This window comes from Oncorhynchus tshawytscha, linkage group LG23, assembly GCF_018296145.1.
Source record: "Oncorhynchus tshawytscha isolate Ot180627B linkage group LG23, Otsh_v2.0, whole genome shotgun sequence".
NCBI lineage: Eukaryota > Metazoa > Chordata > Actinopteri > Salmoniformes > Salmonidae > Oncorhynchus > Oncorhynchus tshawytscha.
The window spans coordinates 15541872-15564449 of NC_056451.1; the positions used below are offsets into that span (position 1 = coordinate 15541872).

The following is a 22578-nucleotide window of genomic DNA, read 5'->3' on the forward strand; positions in this document are numbered from 1 at the left end:
AGTCAAAGTTTATGATGTGTATTGCTTGTTATCTGCCGTTATCTGCCGGGGCTATCATCATTTCTCCGGACATTTGAGTAGCATTTTTTGAACATGGCGTCATTGTAAACAGAGATTTATGGATATAAATTGCATATTATTGAAAAAAACATAAATGTACTGTATAACATGTCCTATTACTGTCATCTGATGAAGATTTTCAAAATGTTAGTGAATTATTTTTCTTTTAATCCTGCGGTTGTTGATTGCATATTTTGTTCAACGTGGCTATTCAAATTAGCTGTGTCTTTGGTGGTGGTTTGACAAAAATATGTGCTATGTTTTCGCCGTAAAACATTTTAGAAATCTGACTTGCTGGCTAGATGTACAAGGTGTTTATCTTTCATTTGAGCTATTGGACTTGTTAATGTGTGGAGGTTAAATATTTCTAAGAATATTTTTGCGTTCCATGCGCCACGTTCCAGCTGAACGGGGGAGGGGTCGTTCCCAAAAGGGAACCCTAACCCGTCAACAGGTTAAGGTATCAGTGGTTGGCTGTCTTTAGGGTTCCTCTGATCTGCCCCCCTCTCCCAGCCCTGTCGTATGCGAGTGATGGTTCGGTCCACACAGGGGGTTATGAGCAGCAGCTTGAGTAGCAGCACCACAGAGGGAAGCACCAGACACAGCATGTAGCCCGGTGGGGTGTACCACTTGTAGGTGGAGGAACTCAGGAATCTGTTCCAGCCGTACAGGTAGGTGTGCGCCGTACACAACAGCAGAGTCAGGTGACCCAGCTTGGACTGGTGGGGGAGAAAAGAACACAAACACATGAACCACACACACACACGCGCCAGGTACGTGCACAGACAGAGGTCTAAGGAAGTTTGAGCACCTGCCTTTTTGCTTGCCTATGAGAAAATAGGAAAGCAAATGTCTATTTAGGAAAGCATATGTCTATTTTCTCTGTTGCTATTTAAATTAATTGCCCATCAAACTAGCTAATTTCTGCTTTTTTTATTTTGGAAAATGTCCCCTCCCTACCATTCTGCCCCCAGTAGGCCTGAGGCTGATGTTAGCAGCAGAACATACTCCAATCACAGGTAAAGTCTAGTTAGATTGTTTCAACAGAATAACTAACTAACTAGCTAGATAACTAGCTCCTTCTACATTCACTATGATCAGCTGATAGCACGTCCCATCCAAAGGTCTGTGCATGGCCCTGACAGACGCACAAGCACACCCAAACTCACACACTTTTGACAATAATCTTAAATATATAGTTTAGCTTTAGAATAGCCTATTGGACATGCACACGTTTATCCCAGATAGGGCTAATAACACTCTGGGTATTGGAGCTGTGCAAGGAGAAGCCTGGAGAAACCTCGAAAACAGGCTGGCCAGATACATCTCCCTTAATTGACCCTTAGCTAAGCTTCACCCCAGAATATTATGCAACCAATCGCAGCGCTCCGTTGGATAGTGTTTTTTCTCCAATTTATGCTTTGGCCACAAATACTGGTATAGGATGAGTCAACAACCTTATCTAGTTAAGAGTTAACAGAACACAAACTTTTAAAAGTGAGATGTTCACTGGACAGTTACTTTAAAACACAATTTAAGATCATCCTAAGTGGTTTTCTCCAATGGTGGTATGAACAGGGAGTTGGACTTCCTGGAAAATTGCTGCCCAAGTTTGCTAAGTAATGAAGGGGACGTGGCTTAGCAAAGGGGCAATCGTTGTATAATTTAACTATGATCAAATATGGAACTGACCTTCACAGAGGCAGACCTCCAGAGGTGGGACCAAGTCATTGTTTAACAAGTCACAAGTAAGTCTCAAGTCCTAAACTTTGAGTTTCGAGTCCTAAACAAGTCATAATGTGCTCTTCACCAAATGTAATACCATTTCATATTTTTAACAAGAGTAATAGTTAGTATATTACATTACGCAAATCATGAATGCTTTTAAAAATATATATATTTATTACTTTCCATGGAAATACATGGGTTGCCATTAAAGTCCCCCCCCCACATTGCGATCGACTATCGAGGATCACTATGGGACCCAACCTTACCACACACACACACACAACACACAACATACACACACACACACACACACACACACCCTCTCTGTGTGTGGTTACAGTAGGCTAACGTATGTCAATGGTTTTAGGAACAGCAGTAACATCAGGCAGGATTTAGGCTACCAACTGACAAGCCAGTTGGTGCTCAATCTTGGGTGCAATGAACACGTTCCCACACTGACTGACTGTGTGGAGGCTCATTGATTTAACGTTACGTTAGCCTACATGCTACACTAGCAAAGTTATAAATTATATAGCTGTCGGCCTTATTAGCCACGACTTACCGTTCTTTGTGCAACTTCAAATGTTGAACAAAGTTGTTGCGCCTCTGTCTGTAATTTTCTTCCCGCATGTTTTGCAAGTTGCAATCTGTTTTTTGTTCATACAGCGAAGTCTTTATATCCAAAAAAATAATAATTTGGGGTATCATCTTTCCAAGGGCTCCATCTGAATTCACCCGCCAACATTCCTCTGCACTGCCACGCGCAACTTTTTATCAACTGGCACAATTTGATTGGCTGCTGTCCGATACAAACTTTAATCTGTTAAGTGAAGAGTTGATGCGCTGCACAGTTTTTTTAATAGCATCATTTTAATATTTGGGCTTGGGGAGGGTATCAAGTCAGGTCGAGTCAAAAGGCTCAAGTCCAAGTCAAGTCACGAGTCATTGGTGTTAAAGTCAAAGTCGAGTTGCAAGTCATCATATTTGTGACTCGAGTCTGACTCGAGTCCAAGTCATGTGACTCGAGTCCAGACCTCTGCAGACCTCTGGCCTACCTTAACAGACACACACATACACACACGTGCACACACACACACACACACAGACAGAGGCGTCGGGCCAATATGCGCACCACAGATTTGTCCTGTTTAAACATTTTTAATAATATAGGTTCTCTGTAATACTACTAGCCTCCTAGCAATTTTAGGTTCCCAATCTCACAACCTCATTTCTAGCCACCAATAAGTTAACTATCTTAGCTGGCACACCTGCTGGCAAGGTTTCACCCGGATTTGAGCAGAGATGCAGAGAAACATTTTGTTTCTTAAAAAAAAGACTCACCAGTCAGACAGCTCAAGAGGTATGCTTAGATATCTTTTACATATAATTAAGTTCCAGATTACAGGAAACATCTGTTTCAGATGTTTGAAAAATGCAAAATTCTCCAACTTCAGACCCCCAGTCCGGACCATCACCAAGCCATCCTCTGACACTGTAATTTGTGCCCCCTCAAATTTTGGGGGCAGAAGATGCCCCTGCACATACATCTCTAGGTGAGTTCTCCTGGCCTGTTCTAATATATTCCTCCTAAATTATATCTGATGAATAACTTAACATTTAAATCACTGCACCAATTCGAGGGGAATTAATGAATTAGAGAATGATCCGGAGTTTCTCCTTATTATCCCCAGCACATAACCTCTGGCTTGTCTGCTGAAAATCAGATTACTTTCCTGGAGTTCTATTACATTCTGACCTGGATGTTGGCTCTGCACCCCGCATGAATACGTCAATAGGGGAAACACCAAAGGAGATTAGTGTACTAATTAGGGTTGGTAATTGCCAGGGACCTCATGATACGATATTATCATGATACTTAGGTGCAATACAATAGGTATTGCAATTCTCACGATTCTATGTATATTATGATTCGATACATCGTTTTCATTGCGATTTGATGTTGACATATTGTTCACTATATGTCTGCTGCAGAGAGACAAGAGAGAGCATGAGAAAACGTTTTTTAGCAGTCATGGAAAGGGCTGAAAACATTGTCTCACTATTTCAAAAGAAGATGAGAACAATCTATAGGATTACAAATACTAGCGGTACAGCCGACTAGCGCTCCACCGCTAGTAAAAATGGGCAGAAAATGAGTGCCTGCAAGTGTGTCTGGCCTAAACATTCAGTGTGACCGGTCCTGGTGATCCCACCTGTACGAAGCTGAACTCCCTCCAGCTGAGAGCGTTAATGACGGAGGGAAGAGATGTGATTCCCAATAGGACGTACAGGCCAAATCCCAGAATTCCCAGGGACAAGTAGGAGTCGTCATGCCAGGCCGTTGTAGTATCAAACATTGTGGTCCTGTTCTCTCTGATCTGGGGGAGAAAGACCGAGAGAGAGAGCAAGAGAGAGAAGAGAAAGAATGTGAGAAAGAGGAAGCGTGAGAGCAAGGGAGAGGCGTAAATCCAGTATAATCAAAACCAGTGCCTGAATCAATGTATGTGTGTGTTCAATGTACAGATGTATGATCTCAATATGACCAGTATTGTGTCACAGCAAAATAATCCTGCAGCAACAGGATTTTAATGTTTTGTCCATTTACACTTTTCCGCCAATGTAATGTTACTTGATTGGTGGCTAGGCTATTAGCTGGCCAAAATTAGGCTACCTGAAAAGTGCAACACTGTTAAGACATGCTCCGGAACTTAGGTGTTTTTAAAACCTCCTGCTTTGGGCTGGATGTCTCAATGTGTAGTTCATACATTCATAATCAATGAGCAAAATTACTTTCTTACCACAATTAGCCACAAAATACTTAGTTTGAAAGCGACTGTTTTCTTGAAGGTGTACAACGCCATTTTCCCTACATTTCCCCCATATGGGCCAGTCCCTTAGCAATTCAAGTTTTAGCCAAAGAGCTTCAGCCCCTCACATTTGAGTGACAGCGAGCAAGAGGCTTGCCCAGCATCATCCAATTAGGTTGCAGGGTGGGCCCAACGGCTCAGTGCCCACAGTAGAGAGAGAGAGAAACCAATGACGTGGTGCACATATCTGCACAAATGTGACACGTTTTTGGGGACCACTTTTGGCTCGTGAGTGCTACTTTCAGGACTACTAGCTAAAAAGTATACTTTGTATATATTTTGTCTATTCAATGTTCACTGTTTTGAAAGTGTTTAATTTGGCGTTACAGCTAGGTAGGTGTTCTTACCAGAGAGACAGTGTGTTCAGTGACCCAGAACATCACAGAGTACCTGAGAACAAAATCAATACTTTCTTTACTAAAAACTAAAGGAAGATACATGCCACTGTGTGTATGCGTGTGTATTTGAGTGTTTGCTCCACTGACCGTATGGGTATGATCAGTGTATAGAGCACGTGCAGAAAGGCAAACCCCAACGACAGTAGACCCAGCTGTTTCCTGCACAGCATCCAGCGATCCAGCCAATTAGGGAAGCGCCTGATGTTAAACATACATAAACACTTATAATCAACATAAATACATATGCAACCTTGTGTGAACATACATGCATGCAAACACACACATACACACAGAGGTCTGACCTGTACTTGGTGCCTCTGTAAAGCTGCAGGAAGGAAGCCAGGACACCAGGCAGGTAACAGAGAGACAGCATGATCAGAGACACGATGGGACACACCTGGGGAGAACATACACACCTTGAATAGCTGGTAACACACACAGAAACACAAACACAACCACTCAGAGGTCCTGTGGGCCAGTACCTGGTTGGCCAGTGAGACCATGATTCTGAAGGAGATGTCTTCGCCCTGGGTGACGTATGCATAGATGACGTATCTGATCAGTAGGTAGAAGAAGAAGGCAGCACTGAGGCCAATGGAGATGCGCAGGGGGAGCCTCCACTGGGGGAACAGCTGTAGGGGGAAGTCCTCCAGCTCCCGGGCCACTGAGAGAAATCCCTGGTCCAAGGCACTGAAACCCAGCTTGGTGGCTACCGCTATCACCGCCTGCTTGGCCTCCACACTTTCCCCGCAGATATACACCTGACATATATTTATGCACATACAGTGGGGTCCGAAATCATTGACACCCTTGATAAAGATGAACAAAAATGCCTGTACAATATAAATCATTCAAACACTGAGCTACATTGTATGCTCCAAAAAAAGGGGAAATTATAATATTTTGTACTAATACAATTCCTGAGAGAAATATATTTTGTTTAACAAGTAATAAAAAAAATCAATGGGTCAAAATTATTGACACCCCTGTTATAAATACTTTTCAATAGCTCACTTTGCGAGGATAACAACACTGAGTCTTTTTCTAAAATGATATAAAAATGCAAATGACTGGAGTTTGCTTAACGGCATTGGTACTTGGATTGGGACAGGTGCTTTTGTCAGATGACATGACAGGGCTCCTTGACCGAGCATGACAGTTGTGGATTTGGTGTTGAAAAACAGAAGGGGCATCCAGCCTGGAGGAGAGGTGCCAAGGCTGCGCACCAGAGCTCCAGTGCTCCCCCACAGCCCGGTCCATCCGGTGCCTCCTCCATGCACCAGGCCTCCTGTTGGTCTCCCTAGCCTGGTGGGCCCTGTGGCAGCCCCACACACCAGGCTGTCTCTGTCTCCTCCCTGCAGGTGCTCCCGCCTGTCCGGCGCTGCCCGGAGTCTCCCGCCTGCCCGGCGCTTTTTTTTTTGGGGGGGGGGTACTGTCACGTTCTGACCTTAGTTCCTTTGTTTTGTCTTTATTTTAGTATGGTCAGGGCGTGAGTTGGGGTGGGCAGTCTATGTTTGTTTTTGTATGTTGGTTTCTGTGTTCGGCCTAGTATGGTTCTCAATCAGAGGCAGGTGTCGTTAGTTGTCTCTGATTGAGAATCATACTTGCAGTGCCTTGCGAAAGTATTCGGCCCCCTTGAACTTTGCGACCTTTTGCCACATTTCAGGCTTCAAACATAAAGATATAAAACTGTATTTTTTTGTGAAGAATCAACAACAAGTGGGACACAATCATGAAGTGGAACGACATTTATTGGATATTTCAAACTTTTTTAACAAATCAAAAACTGAAAAATTGGGCGTGCAAAATTATTCAGCCCCTTTACTTTCAGTGCAGCAAACTCTCTCCAGAAGTTCAGTGAGGATCTCTGAATGATCCAATGTTGACCTAAATGACTAATGATGATAAATACAATCCACCTGTGTGTAATCAAGTCTCCGTATAAATGCACCTGCACTGTGATAGTCTCAGAGGTCCGGTAAAAGCGCAGAGAGCATCATGAAGAACAAGGAACACACCAGGCAGGTCCGAGATACTGTTGTGAAGAAGTTTAAAGCCGGATTTGGATACAAAAAGATTTCCCAAGCTTTAAACATCCCAAGGAGCACTGTGCAAGCGATAATATTGAAATGGAAGGAGTATCAGACCACTGCAAATCTACCAAGACCTGTCCGTCCCTCTAAACTTTCAGCTCATACAAGGAGAAGACTGATCAGAGATGCAGCCAAGAGGCCCATGATCACTCTGGATGAACTGCAGAGATCTACAGCTGAGGTGGGAGACTCTGTCCATAGGACAACAATCAGTCGTATATTGCACAAATCTGGCCTTTATGGAAGAGTGGCAAGAAGAAAGCCATTTCTTAAAGATATCCATAAAAAAGTGTTGTTTAAAGTTTGCCACAAGCCACCTGGGAGACACACCAAACATGTGGAAGAAGGTGCTCTGGTCAGATGAAACCAAAATTGAACTTTTTGGCAACAATGTGTAACAGGTTAAAGGAAATATTCATAGCCTGTTATACATTAAAAAGTATTAGTAAGTTCATAGTATGTGAGGATCTTAAAACATCTAAGGTTAAGAAGATGCATTCAGTATTAGTTGATAGAGATTGATAACATTCAAATAATTGTGTTAAAGTTCAAATCTGTCAAAGGGTACGAATTGTGAGAGTAATGTGTAAACGTTATATTGATTACTTTATTTTGTGGTGCCTAAAAGTGTTCATCTGTCATCTACGAAATGCTCTTAGTCTATGAGCCGGAGATCGATTGCTCTGGTCTCCACCCATATTCCTGGGGGAAATCGCGGTCTTTTCTCATTGAACTAAACGTTGAATTGAGAATACAACACCGTATCACTCTCGTGATTATTTCTCCCCTGTTTTCAGGTACTTTATTGATGATAAAAATAGTAATTTAAATGTTATAACTCACTAACATGTCAAGAGTGTTTAAGGTGTGTCTTAGTAACGTCTTGAGGAAGTTAGAGTTAAGTTTGAAGAGAGTAATATTAGCCCTGCTCGGTTGAAGTGAAGAATAGCATCGTACTGAGAGTAGCTGCCATTTTATGTCGATTGTGAATGAACATGTACGTTGTTAATAAGATTTTGCTGTGTTATTTGTATAATGGGTTTTCTGTTGTTTTGTAAGCAAAATCTACAATGGAATGGTTCAAAAATAAACATATCCAGGTGTTAGAATGGCCAAGTCAAAGTCCAGACCTGAATCTAATCGAGAATCTGTGGAAAGAACTGAAAACTGCTGTTCACAAATGCTCTCCATCCAACCTCACTGAGCTCGAGCTGTTTTGCAAGGAGGAATGGGAAAAAATGTCAGTCTCTCGATGTGCAAAACTGATAGAGACATACCCCAAGCGACTTACAGCTGTAATCGCAGCAAAAGGTGGCGCTACAAAGTATTAACTTAAGGGGGCTGAATAATTTTGCACGCCCAATTTTTCAGTTTTTGATTTGTTAATAAAGTTTGAAATATCCAATAAATGTCGTTCCACTTCATGATTGTGTCCCACTTGTTGTTGATTCTTCACAAAAAAAATCAGTTTTATATCTTTATGTTTGAAGCCTGAAATGTGGCAAAAGGTCGCAAAGTTCAAGGGGGCCGAATACTTTCACAAGGCACTGTAGGTAGCCTTTTTCCACCTGTGTTTCGTGGGTGTTTATTTTTCCTCGTTAGTGTTTGTGCCACACGGGACTGTTTCGGTTTTGATTACTTCACGTTTATTGTTTTGTTCAGTGTTCGTTATTCATTAAAAAACTATGAACACTTACCACGCTGTGCATTGGTCCTCCGATCCTTCATACTACTCCTCTTCGTCAGAAGGAGGACGAAAACCCTTACATTAGCGAAATACCTGGTTGCCTCTGCCAGGATGTCATCAAGTGGATCTTCCAACGAGACAATGACCCCAAACACTAATAAAAATCCACAAAGAAATTGTTAATTGGCCCAAAAGAATTGCTCTGAATGTGTTCTCCAACTCATTAAACACGTTAGAAAAAGGCTCAGTGTCTTTATCCTCACAAGGGGAAGGTGCTAGAGTATTAAAAACAGATGTGCCAATAAAATTGTTTTATTATTACTTTCTCTGAGCAATTGTATTAATATAAAATAATATAATTTCCCAAGAAAATTTGCATTGACTATAGCTCAGTAATTGAAATATTTATTTTCAACAGCCTTTTTTGCATTTTTTTTGCTCAAGGGTCCCAATAAATATGGACCTGTTGGTATTTGTACTAATTCAACTAACTGTTGTGGTTTATATTCGGCGGCAAAACAAATAAATATTATTTATTTTCAAATAACTCAAATATTATTTGGTTTTCTGAGAGCTGAATTTGAACATCAAAGAAAAGTATTGCCTTTGAAAACTATATTTAACTACCCAAAGAATTTGAAAACCTGGTATTTTCAAATAAAATACAAAATAATATTCCCAGGTCTGGTGTGTGTGTGTGTGTGTGTGTGTGTGTGTGTGTGTGTGTGTGTGCAAGCTTCTTTTTACAGAGGATGCACAATACCGGTTTCAAGCTCCAGAATGAATATGTTCGTATTTAGCACAGAGGAGTCAAAATGTACAGTGCCTTCAAAAAGTGTTATACTTTCTCCCCATTTTGTTATGTTACAACCTGCATTTGTTATGGATTAAATTGAGATTATGTGTCACTGGCCTACACACAATACCCCATAATGTCAAAGTGGAATTATGTTTTTAGAAAAAAAAAAAATGTATACAAAATGAAAACCTAAATTGTGTTGAGTCAATAAATTATGGCAAGCCTTAACAAGTTTAGGAGTAGATATGTGCTTAACAAGTCACATAATAAGTTGCATGAACTCACTCTCTGTGCAATAATAATGTTTAACATGATTTTTGAATGACTACCTCATCTCTGTAACGCACACATACAATTATCTGTAAGGTCCCTCAGTCAAGTTCGGTAGAGGAGGAATAATGGTCTGCGGATGTTTTCATGGTTCGGGCTAATGCTTTCAGCATACAATGACATTCTAGATGATTCTGTGCTTCCAACATTATGGCAAAAGTTTGGGGAAGGCCCTTTGCTGTTTCAGTATGACATTGCCCCTGTGCACAAAGCGAGGTCCATAAAGAAATGGTTTGTCGAAGATTTGTGTGGAAGAACTTGACTGGCCTGCACAGAGCTCTGATCTCAACCCCATGGAACACCTTTGGGATAATTTGGAATGCCAACTGCAAGCCAGGCCTAAACGTCCAACATCAGTGCTCAACCTCACTAATGCTATTGTGGCTGAATGAAAGTAAGTCCCAGTAGCAATGTTCCAGCATCTAGTGGAAAGCCTTCCCAGAAGAGTGGAGGCTGTTATAGCAGCAAAGGATAGACCAACTCCATATTAATGCCCACAATTTTGGAATGAGATGTTCGATGAGCAGGTGTCCACATACTTTTGGTCATGTAGTGTACAGTATATAGACTTGAAACGAGTAGCCAATTGGTTTCATGGGCATGGCTTAAACCTCGCTGTGTACCTGTCTGTTGGCATCTGAAGGTCCATTCTGCAGACTCCAGGCAGACAGGGTGTTGAAGCCTTTAACCACCTCAGCTCCAGGAACCAGACTGTTCAGGTACATATAACCACATTTACATTATATCAACATTTAAAAACATCCCTAATTAACAAAAAAACATACACATAATAACAACCTGTACTGTATAGCTCTCACCTTTGCAGGTACTCTGCGTTGGCCTCTGGGTACTGATTCTTCTTCAGGTTGTTACTGAGGTCCACCAACACCTGCAATTCAACATGGCACTGATTCATACAATATCTTTGCTAAATACACTGGAATATACATTCTATTGGCTGAATACACTGGGACATAGAATATATTGGCTAAATACACTGGAATATAGAATATATTGGCTAAATACACTGGAATATAGAATATATTGGCTAAATACACTGGGACATAGAATATATTGGCTAAATACACTGGGACATAGAATATATTGGCTAAATACACTGGGACATAGAATATATTGGCTAAATACACTGGGACATAGAATATATTGGCTAAATACACTGGGACATAGAATATATTGGCTAAATACACTGGCACACAGAATGTATTGGCTAAATACGCTGTGACATACATTATGTTAGCCAAATATACAGTTACATACTGACAAAACAGATATTCATACATATAGCAGAAGTAATAAAACATATATGCTACCTTTCCCTTTAGCTGATTGGCCAGTGGTACCAGGAAGTCGTAGTGTTCTCTCTGGACAGCGATGAAGATCAGATGGGCTGACTGGGAAGCTGCAGCATGACCCAGGACCTGCATATACATCATCAACATATTGATACACACTTAAACACAAATACAGTATATTAACATATACTCCCTCAAACATAAAGAAATATATTGAAATACATTTTCAACAAAGTAAAAACACATATCCACATTTAACATATCACCACATAAAACCAGATCTACTTTATTTTGTACCTGTGCTCCGTGGGGTAGGAGGCTGCTGCTGCTGTGGGGCCGTCGGCTGCCGAACACTACACCGTACCCCGCCTGCAGCAGACGCAGGCCCAGAGAGCGCCCCAGGTCCCCCGTCCCAAACACACACACCCTCTCACTCTGAGGTGGGGCAGGGACAGCCTCCATCATCGGAGACAGGGACACACACTCACTCTTCTCCTCACTCCTCTCCTGACCCGTCATGCCTGAACAGAGACAGGCAAAGACCTCCTTGAGTCGTAGATAGAATCAACAGAAAGTGTCAAAAAGACCAAAGAGTTTAAAATACCTTCCTGAAGTTTCAATCACAGAAAAAGTACATTCACATAAATGGAGCTCGCAGGATGAACGTCCCTTTCACTTCGCTAACTTCTTCAGCAGACACCTCGGCAGTCCAGACAGAGCACTGTCAATCAATGCTAGGACAGCTTACTGTAGTTGAAATCCTGCAATGAAATGTTTTCTGCGTTACATGTCCCAAAACAATAGTCTTCAGAGTTGGAGCAGATCTTCTGAGTTATTCAGATTAAAGTCCTGACTGACTGACTGAGATACTACAGACTGAGTCTCTATTTGTGTCTGCGCTCCTGGTCTGAGGAGGGAAGGGATTAGTCTCTCTCCCAAGCTGGAAACTTTGTTGGAAGAGGAGCGGTGTGTTTTTGCTTGTGTGTGTGTGTGTGTGTTTTTGCTTGTGTGTGTGTGTGTTGTTGTGTGTGTGTGTGTGTGTGTGTGTGTGTGTGTGTGTGTGTGTGTGTGTGTGTGTGTGTGTGTGTGTGTGTGTGTGTGTGTGTGTGTGTGTGTGTGTGTGTGTGTGTGTGTGTGTGTGTGTGTGTGTGTGCATGACAGCCCATGGCACTCACTCTGTAGTGTCTCTGAGGAGAGGCCAGTGGTTTCTGGGAAGTAGGAAGTTTACATAATAGTGGAATAGTCTGTGCTCTATCATGCAGAAATATTAACATTAAATACATATTCAAAACAGTATGTACTTTGCAACAAGAGTTTACTAAATGGCATACGAGCACAGGTCCTTTCACAGTTCAGGACAATAACACAACAGCTGATGCACTTTGGTTTGTTGTAATAGTACCTTACCTCAGATGGCTTTGTTCAAAGATGTGACAACATTCCATTGTGTGCAACAATAAGCTTGTAACTCCAAAAACCACAGAATGTGAAATACCAGAAGAACTGTGTCACATCACCATGAACCATGTGTTTCCCAAATACAGCAGTTGGTGACCTTGAGCTCAAATGTTTCTTTAAACACTGGTTTCATCACAGCAAGAGCAATCTAAATGCTTGAGGTATTTCAGAGCACAGAATAATTAGTGAACCCAAGCTTTAGACTGGGCCTAGTTTACAGTCACCCCACCCCCTCGCTCATCTTATACAACTACTGCTGTACACACCTTTCTTATTCACATATTGTCTATGCACACCATTATATATACATATACACTGAGTGTACAAAACATTAGGAACACCTTTTGCTCACCGAACAGCCTCAATTCGTCAGGGCATGGACTCAACAAGGTGTTGAAAGAAATCCATTGTGATGCTGGCCCATTTGAACTCCAATGCTTCCCATAGTTGTTTCAAGTTTGCTTAAATCTTTAATCTTGCCCAGTCACACTCTGAATAGCACACACACACAATCCATGTCTCAATTGTCTCAAGGCTTAAAAATGCTTCTTTAATCATCTACACTGATTAAAGTGGATTTAACAGGCGACATCAATAAGTGATCATAGCTTTCACCTGATCAGGCTTTGTCTTTCTGTTTGTAAACTCAGTGTATGTACTTTGTGTATATATATATATATATATATATATATATATATAGAGAGAGAGAGAGAGAGAGAATGCATTCGGAAAGTATTCAGACCCCTTGACCTTTTGCACATTTTGTTACGTTACAGTCTTATTCTAAAATAGATTAAATTCAAAAGATAGAATTTGTAGATAATTGGCACTCTTTCTGGGACTCACCCACAAACATGTTGAGGAGTGACAGACTCCATTCTAGCTGGAGGGGTGCTCTCATCTTATCTACGAACATAGACAGAGCTCTAACTCCCCTAGCTCCACAATAGGGTGCAGGCCAGGCAGCAGGCTGTTAGCCAGCCTGCCAGCTTAGTGGAGTCTGCCACTAGCACAGTCAGTGTAGTCAGCTCAGCTATCCCCATTGAGAGCATGTCTGTGCCTCGACCGAGGTTGGGCAAAACTAAGCAGGGCGGTGTTCGCCTTAGCAATCTCACTGGAATTAAGACCGCCTCCATTCATGCCATTATTGAAAGAGATTGTGATACCTCACATCTCAAAATTGGGCTACTTAATGTTAGATCTATCACTTCCAAGGCAGTTATAGTCAATGAACTAATCACTGATCATAATATTGATGTGATTGGCAACCCTATTACAGGGGCTGAGTCACTGGCTTACTGGTGCTCTTCCATGCCGTACCTACGAGGGATGCGCCACTTGAGTGGGTTGAGTCACTGACGTGGTCTTCCTGTCTGGGTTGGCGCCCCCCTTGGGTTGTGCCATGGCAGAGATCTTTGTGGGCTACACTCGGCCTTGTCTCAGGATGGTAAGTTGGTGGTTGAAGATATCCCTCTAGTGGTGTGGGGGCTGTGCTTTGGCAAAGTGGGCAGGGTTATATCCTGCCTGTTTGGCCCTGTCCAGGGGTATCATCGGATGGGGCCCACAGTGTCTCCTGACCACTCCTGTCTCAGCCTCCAGTATTTATGCTGCAGTAGTTGTGTCGGGGGGCTAGGGTCAGTCTGTTATATCTGGAGTATTTCTCCTGTCTTATCCGGTGTCCTGTGTGAATTTAAGTATGCTTTCTCTAATTCTCTTTCTTTCTTTCTTTCTTTCTTTCTTTCTTTCTTTCTTTCTTTCTTTCTTTCTTTCTTTCTTTCTCCCTCTCTCTCTCAGAGGACCTGAGCCCTAGGACCATGCCTCAGGACTACCTGGCATGATGACTCCTTGTTGTCCCCAGTCCACCTGGCCGTGCTGCTGCTCCAGTTTCAACTGTTCTGCCTGCGGCTTTGGAACCCTGACCTGTTCACCGGACGTGCTACCTGTCCCAGACCCGCTGTTTTCAACTCTCTAGAGACAGCAGGAGCGGTAGAGATACTCTCAGTGATCGGCTATGAAAAGCCAACTGACATTTACTCCTGAGGTGCTGACCTGTTGCACCCTCGACAACTACTGTGATTATTATTATTTGACCATGCTGGTCATTTATGAACATTTGAACATCTTGGCCATGTTCTGTTATAATCTCCACCCGGCACAGCCAGAAGAGGACTGGCCACCCCTCATAGCCTGGTTCCTCTCTAGTGCTTCTACACCTGCATTGCTTCTACACCTGCATTGCTTGCTGTTTGGGGTTTTAGGCTGGGTTTCTGTACAGCACTTTGAGATATCAGCTGATGTAAGAAGGGCTATATAAATACATTTGATTTGATGTATTCCTCATCAATCTTCACACGATACCACATAATGACAAAGTGAAATGTATTCAAAATAAAAACACAGACATAACTTATTTACTTAAGTATTCAGACCCTTTGCTATGAAAATCTAATTTGAGCTCCTGTTTCCATTGATCATCTTTGAGATGTTTCTACAACTTGGAGTCCACCGGCGGTAAACTCAATTGATTGATCATGATTTGGATTGGCCAGATGGAAGCCACTCTTCAACAAAAGGAACATGACAGCCCACTTGAAGTGTGTCAAAAACACCTAAAGACTCTTAGACCAAGAGAATCAAGATTTTCTGGTCTGACGAAACCAAGATTAAACTCTTTGGCTTGAATGCCAAGCGTCACGTCTGGAGTAAATCTAGCACGATCCCTACGGTGAAGCATGGTGGTGACGGCATCATGCTGTGGGGATGTTCTTCAGTGCCAGAGACTGGGAGACTAATCAGGATCGAGGGAATGATGAATGGAGCAAAGTACAGAGAGATTCTTGATGAAAACCTGCGCCAGAGAACTCAGGACCTTCCAACGGGAAAACAACCCTAAGCACACAGTCAAGACAATGCAGGAGTGGCTTCGGGACAAGTCTCTGAATGTCATTGAGTCGCCCAGCCAGAACCCGGACTTGAACCCGATCTAACATCTCTGGAGAGACCTGAAAATAGCTGTGCAGCTACGCTCCCCATCCAACCTGACAGGGCTTGAGAGGATCTACAGAGAAGAATGGGAGAAACTCCCCAAATACAGGTGTGCCAAGCTTGTAGCGTCATACAGAAGAAGACGTGAGGCTGTAATCGCTGCTAAAGTGCTTCAACAAAGTACTGAGTAAAGGTCTGAATACTTATGTAAATGTGATATTTTTATATACAAATATAGAAAACCCCTTGAATGAGTGGGTGTCCAACGTTTTGACTGGTACACACACATATATGTATATATATATATATACTTACTTACATACATACATACATACATATATATACACACACACACACACACACACACACACACACACACACACACACACACACACATATATATATATATACTTACATACATACATACATATATATACACACACACACACACACACACACACACACACACACACACACACACACACACACATATATATATATACTTACATACATACATACATACATATATATACACACACACACACACACTGATCAAAAGTATTAACGCAACATATAAAGTGTTGGTCCCACGTTTCATGTGGTGAAATAAAAGATTGCAGCTGATGAAACTGAGGAGCATCTGTCTGTAATAAAGCTCTTTTGCGTGGAAAAACTAATGCTGATTGGCTGGGCCTGGCTCCCGAGTGGGTGGGCCTGCGCCCCTGCCTATCCATAGATCCATAGATTAGGGCCTAATTTATTTATTTCAATTGACTGATATCCTTATATGAGCTGTAACTTAATAAAAATCATTGAAATTGTTGCTTGTTGCATAGTATGTTCATTTATATTCCAGACTACGACATTCGTTCTGATATTTCTTAATTTCTTTCTGTACATTTTTGGGATTTGTGTGTATTGGTTTGTATTATTAGGTACTGTATACTGTACTGTTGAAGCTAGAAACAAGCATTTCAATGCACCTGCGATAACCTCTGCAAAATATGTGTACGCAACCAAGAAAATTTTATTTGAGTGCGTGTGCGTGTGCGTGTGTTGGTTGATCAGTCTCTGTGTGTAGGAACGACATTAACGACCCGACCCTCACATACACTGCATGAAGCACACAAAGACAGACACACATAGACACACTGCTACCCACCCACCCACAGTAAACCACAGAGAGCAATCACAGGTCAGCAGTACTGTGGTTCACCTTTAACCCAAACACAGCAATTATGGAGCTTTCAGAGGTGGAATTGAGTAATGATATTAAACCTTGTCATATATAAGTCATATATAATAATAGTCTGTGTGTGTATTTGGAGAAAGAGAGAGAGAGATATAGCTAGAGAGAGAGAGAGAGAGAGAGAGAGAAACTAGGTCTTACATTAGCCTGTAATTTGTGGGTTTGCTTCTGGAACCCATATCACACCCACTCACAAGCAGTCATTATCTCATAAGACGGGAGGGGAAGATACAGGAGCACGCACGCACGCACACAGGCATGCACGCACGCACGCACACACACCCACACACACAGATAATGGGGTACAGCGTCAGCCTAGTTACTGGCCTTCTGATTGGTCTGTCCCCTTAAGTTTCTGTTACCTGGTAACTAACAATATGTATTAACTTCCTGCCTAATAACAAGGTTCTTCAATTTTGGCTATTGGAATTTGCAGGTTTTTGTTCTTGCCCAGCACTAAAACACCTAATCAAGGTCTAAACTAAAGAATGGGATTAATGTAGTTAATCACATTTAGGTTGATCAGGCGTATTATTGTTTGGTATTAGCTAAGGACCAGACAGAGACTGTGTTGATGTTACTGGGTGGGTCACAAGACAAGATAAGAAAAAACAACAGAAAACAGTTTTATCTCGTTGTTTACAGATGGCCTGTCAGCAGTGCGTGTGACCTGAACTGCTCTTTAACCCACACAGACCCTTATTACTAACCACCAGTTCAATGACCCTCCAGTCTCAGAGGGTCCATAACCATAAAAAGCCCAAACAGGAGTCAACACACCCTGAGTTCCCAGGACCAGCATGGGAGAGCACTGACTGAGGTCCCAAAACAGGAAATTCACAGATTAAGGGAAAGCGCACTGTAGGCCTGTGTCCTTGAGGTTACAGTGTTCACCCTGAGATTGGAGGGTTGGGGTTTCCATTCCCTGGTCGAGTCATCCTATGACTGAAAACAGGGCCGATGCCTCTCTGTTTCGTACTCTGCACTCAAATGAATTGGGGGTAAAGCCCTGAGATAAACTAACATCCTGTCCAGGGTTTGTAATTGTACCTCAAGCTACCTTACACTACAGAAACAGGAGATAGGCTCCTGCCCTATGGGCCGTTCTGGCTCAGACAAAATGACATCTTTCCAATACAGATGAAGTATTCTGAGGGGAACCCACAGTGCAGTTTTCCTTTATCTGCAACTACTTTAGTTGGGACCTGAGTCAGAGTGAGGGCAGGAGGATGGGGGAAATGGGCTGAACCTTTCATATAAGTACTGGGGTTATTAGAGTAGGTGCTTGGCAGGGAGAGAACTATCAGATACATAAATATCAGTGGACATTATTCAACAGAGTGCATGGTCATATGAATGAATTATAGATGGACTACAGTCAGGGTTTTGTTCCAGAGTGGGATTTGATGTCAAGAGGTGCAGATGGTAACGAAGAAAGTGAGTCGAATGGAGAGATGGTGATGAAATGGTCCTCCTCCTCTACTTCTCCTTTCCTCCTCCCTCGCAACAGATGGGTAGTAAAGTTGCCCGTATTGCAACATCTAAACCTTGGAAAGAGACAGGGAGATGTTGCAAGCTGAGCTTTTCCCTGTGATATGGACAGGCTGGTGAAAGAAATGGTGTATGTGTGCGTGTGAGTGTTTGGGTGACATACTGTATGGTGGAATATCGCTCTTGACCCCTGCTCCAGTGGTGCGCCGTGTGAGGCCTGTAAAGTTAAATGGGTCAGATCTAACACACACTCACATGATCCCAGAAGCTTCATAGCATTTCAATCACGGCAGTCGTAAAACATCAATGAGTAATTCACCAATGAGAGATGAGCTTTCAGCACCCTGGATGACCTGTGTGTGAGAGTGAGTGAGTGAGTGAGTGAGTGAGTGAGTGAGTGAGTGAGTGAGTGAGTGAGTGAGTGAGTGAGTGAGTGAGTGACCACCAGCTTGTCTCCCAGTAGCTCATCTGCCTGGAAACTGACAATACACTTATCTTCATTCCCATCTCTCCATTCAACTCCACTCCCTCCTCACCATCCCTCCTTTCTACACATTTTCTTCGTTACTATCATTCCCTTTGACATCAAATCCCACTCTTGATCAAATTCCTCACTGTAGTCCATCTATAATTTATCCCTCTGACCACACTCTGTTGAATATTTAACTCTGACAGTCATGTATAATAACAGTTAACTGTGTGTCAGGCTGCCTCTCAAACCGTTGTAACGCTCCAGGCCTGCAGGCCTACACGCTCTGCTTAATTTCTTCTCTCCCTGGCACTTAAAGTAAAAATCCACTTAATAACAATATTTTGGTATTTTTTCATTAGTCCACTGTTAATACAGTCCCAAAATGTTTTGCATGTCAGAAGATATTGGACTTTCAAGTTTCACTTGCCACATCATTATGATAATGCAATGCATTATGTGACACTTACACTTACCGTCTTGAAAGTCCTATATCTTGAACACGTGGATTTTTCCTGTAATTTGTATTTGTATTTGTTAGCTTACTCGAATTGACTCACCAGCTAAGGTAATTTAGTATTTCTAGCAATGGAAAACCAAATGTCGATCGCTAGGTTTTTCAAAAACGACGTCTGGAGGAAAAAGAGTGTGCGCCAGAAAATAATTTGGATCAATCTACCGATAGCTTCCAGAATGAGACATTAACAGGTGGCGCCAGGATAGAAACAACTGCAAACACATCACAACCGCCAATGCCACGTTGAGCCAGGCATGCTTGCCTACCCCACCGTCTCCCCTCGTTCTTGATGCTGCGGGCGGGGATGAACCTGCAGTAGGTCCACCGACAGATTTGTCTGCCGTTGATGAACCAGCCTGTCAACCAAAGCTAGCAAAGTTCCCTTTAAGTATGATAAATGGCATCTCACGCTGCTTTTCTTCCTGGTGGCATGACCCATTCGTGTGGATTGAATATAGTAAAGCAAAATATCTAATTTATTGTTAGTTTTGTAGGTACTTCCCTGGGGCAAATGTCGAATTCAGATTTGTACGAGATGGATTTAAAAACTGGAAACTCACAAGAAATGCTTGCCTCAAACACGAGAATAGCAAATTACATGCTAGTGCCCTTGCAAAATTTGAATCCTACAAGGCGACCCATGGGCCTAGAAGTTGTGGGACTGTGTTGAAGCAAATACAAATAGGTAATATCGTCTGCTATTATCCTCAGTAATTTTACATCCAATTTGTCAGATCCCGGTGTCTTGTCATTGTTGATAGAATTCAAAATGACAATGCTTGGCTTTCATATTTTGATTAGTGTAGCGGTTTTCTTCCTGGGAAGGAGAGGAGGACCAAAATGCAGCGAGGTTATTTATAAACATCTTTAATGAAAGATGAAAACATGAAAACACTATACAAAATAAGAAAACGTGGGGGAAAAAAACGAAACAGTCCTAACTGGTGCAAAAGACAGAGACTGGAACAATCACCCACAAGATACCTAAAGAATATGGCTGCCTAAATATGGTTCCCAATCAGAGACAACGATAAACACCTGCCTCTGATTGAGAACCACTCCAGGCAACCATAGACTTACCTAGAACACTCAACTGAACACAACCCCATAGACTACAAAACCCCTAGACAAAACAAGACACATAAATCACCCATGTCACACCCTGGCCTAACCAACATAATAAAGAAAACACAGAATACTAAGGCCAGGACGTGACAATTAGTTATACATGGATGTGTAGTGTCAGTGCTCTTCACTGACGAGTTGCAGTTTTCTCACACCAGGGGTGATGGTCTGACTTGCGTTTATCGTCGAAGGAATGAGCGTTACACCGAGGCCTGTACTCTGGAGCGGTATTGATTTGGAGGTGAAGGGTCTGTCATGGTCTGGAGGTGTGTCAGAGCATCATTGGACTGAGCTTGTCATTGCAGGTAATCTCAACGCTGTGCGTTAGAGGGAAGACGTCCTCCTCCCTCATGTTGTACCCTTCCTGCAGACTCATCCTGACATGACCCCCCAACATGACAATGCCACCAGCCATACTGCTTGTTCTGTGCTTGATTTCCTGCAAGACAGGAATGTCAGTGTTCTGCCATGGCCAGCGAGGACCCCGGATCTCAATGCCATTGAGCACGTCTGGTACCTGTTGGATCGGAGGGTGAGGAATAGGGCCATTCCCCCCCAGAAATGTACGTGAACTTGCAGGTGCCTTGGTGGAAGAGTGGGGTAACATCTCACAGCAAGAACTGGCAAATCTGGTGCAGTCCATGAGGAAGAGATGCACTGTAGTACTTAATGCAGCTGGTGGCCACACCAGATACTGACTGTTACTTTTGACCCCCCCTTTGTTCAGGGACACATTATTCCATTTCTGTTAGTCACATGTCGGTGGAACTTGTTCAGTTTATGTCTCAGTTGTTGAATCTTGTTATGGTCATACAAATATTTACACATGTTAAGTTTGCTGAAAATAAACGCAGTTGACAGTGAGAGGACATTTTCTTTTTTTGCTGAGTTTATAGTGTGATCACTACATGTGATGGATATGGATACTGCTTTCAAGCTTATTTCTGCAGCATTAGTACAGATGTGATCAATACATGTTGATGATTTCATTCCTGTGCTGTTTGTAACTACCCTGGTAGGTTGACTGATAACTTGAACCAGGTTGCAGGCACTGGTTAGAGTTTGAAGGTTTCTCTTTAGTGGGCAGCTTAATGAAAACCAGCCAGTATTTACATCACCCAGAAAATTTACCTCTCTGTTGATATCACATACATTATCAAGCCTTTTACACATGTTATCCAGATACTCACAGTTCACAATTGGTGGTCTATAGCAGCTTCCCACAAGAATGGGCTTGAGGTTAGGCAGATGAACCTGTAGCCATATTGCTTCAACAGTTTTTAACATGAGATCCTCTCTAAGATGTACATGAATGTGGTTCTGAATATAAACAGCAACACCTCCACCATTGGCATTTCTATCTTTTCTGTAGATATTATAACCATGTATTGCTACCACTGTACATTTGCTGAAGCATTATGACAACTCAGCAACACAATGGTAGGAATTAACTGAGCTGGGCTTGGGTCATTGATAAGTCATTGTCTCATCACAGCCTTATAATGCTGTGAAAAGGCCCATGAACCCAAATTAGTCAGGTGGATCCCATCCTCCTTATAAAACCTGTCTTGCTTCCAAAAGGTATCAAAATTGTCAACAAAAGTTACACCCATTGAGCTGCAAAACTCACATAGCCAGTTGTGAAGAGAAAGAATCCTGCTAAAGCGTTCAATGCCACAATTCAGAGAGGCCACAGGGCCAGATTTAATGGTTATTTTATCAGTAGGGAATCACTCAACTCTTTAAAATCCAGTTTCAACTGTTCAGAGCTGCCCTTCATAATGTCATTAAAACCCATATGGACTAAAATAGCATAAATTTCACATTTCTTACCATGGAGCTGCCCAAAATCAAGGCTGGTGAGAAGGATGAGGAAATGCCCTGGCAAACTTCAGGCAACACCGGCCAGTCGGACAACGACAAATGACAAGGCAGAGATTCATCCAACAAGCGCAAACGCCATCCAGCCACCAGCATAGAAAAAGTAAACATTCCACTCAACGTTTTCC

At 42.4% G+C, this 22578-nt stretch overlaps 1 protein-coding gene across 2 annotated transcripts; it reads right to left on the reverse strand.

The window, feature by feature from the left end:
- Positions 1–360: 360 nt before the first annotated feature.
- Positions 361–12218, reverse strand: LOC112222819 (metalloreductase STEAP4). 2 transcript variants are annotated; one of them, XM_024385608.2, is made up of 11 exons: positions 11880–12216; positions 11573–11796; positions 11294–11401; positions 10781–10851; positions 10586–10673; positions 5536–5814; positions 5356–5450; positions 5141–5251; positions 5003–5045; positions 4002–4166; positions 362–779 (listed from the first exon to the last, which is right to left on the reverse strand). In XM_024385608.2, exons 2-11 carry the CDS (start codon positions 11792–11794, stop codon positions 516–518), a joined length of 1446 nt encoding a protein of 481 aa, XP_024241376.1. In that variant the 5' UTR covers positions 11795–11796; positions 11880–12216; the 3' UTR covers positions 362–515. The 2 variants fall into 2 exon arrangements, with proteins under 2 accessions (XP_024241378.1, XP_024241376.1); XM_024385610.2 differs by lacking the exon at positions 5536–5814 and having other exon boundaries at positions 361–779; positions 11880–12218.
- Between the last annotated feature and the right edge of the window lie 10360 nt (positions 12219–22578).

Excerpts from the sequence above, each read along its gene's own strand:
- LOC112222819 (XM_024385608.2), bottom strand. The coding sequence starts at position 11,794 with ATGACGGGTCAGGAGAGGAGTGAGGAGAAGAGTGAGTGTGTGTCCCTG. Across the intron at positions 5,815-10,585 it reads CTTCAGATGCCAACAGACAG|GTGTATATCTGCGGGGAAAG; the intron begins GTACACAGCGAG and ends AATATATGTCAG. Across the intron at positions 5,252-5,355 it reads TACAGAGGCACCAAGTACAG|GCGCTTCCCTAATTGGCTGG; the intron begins GTCAGACCTCTG and ends GTTTAACATCAG.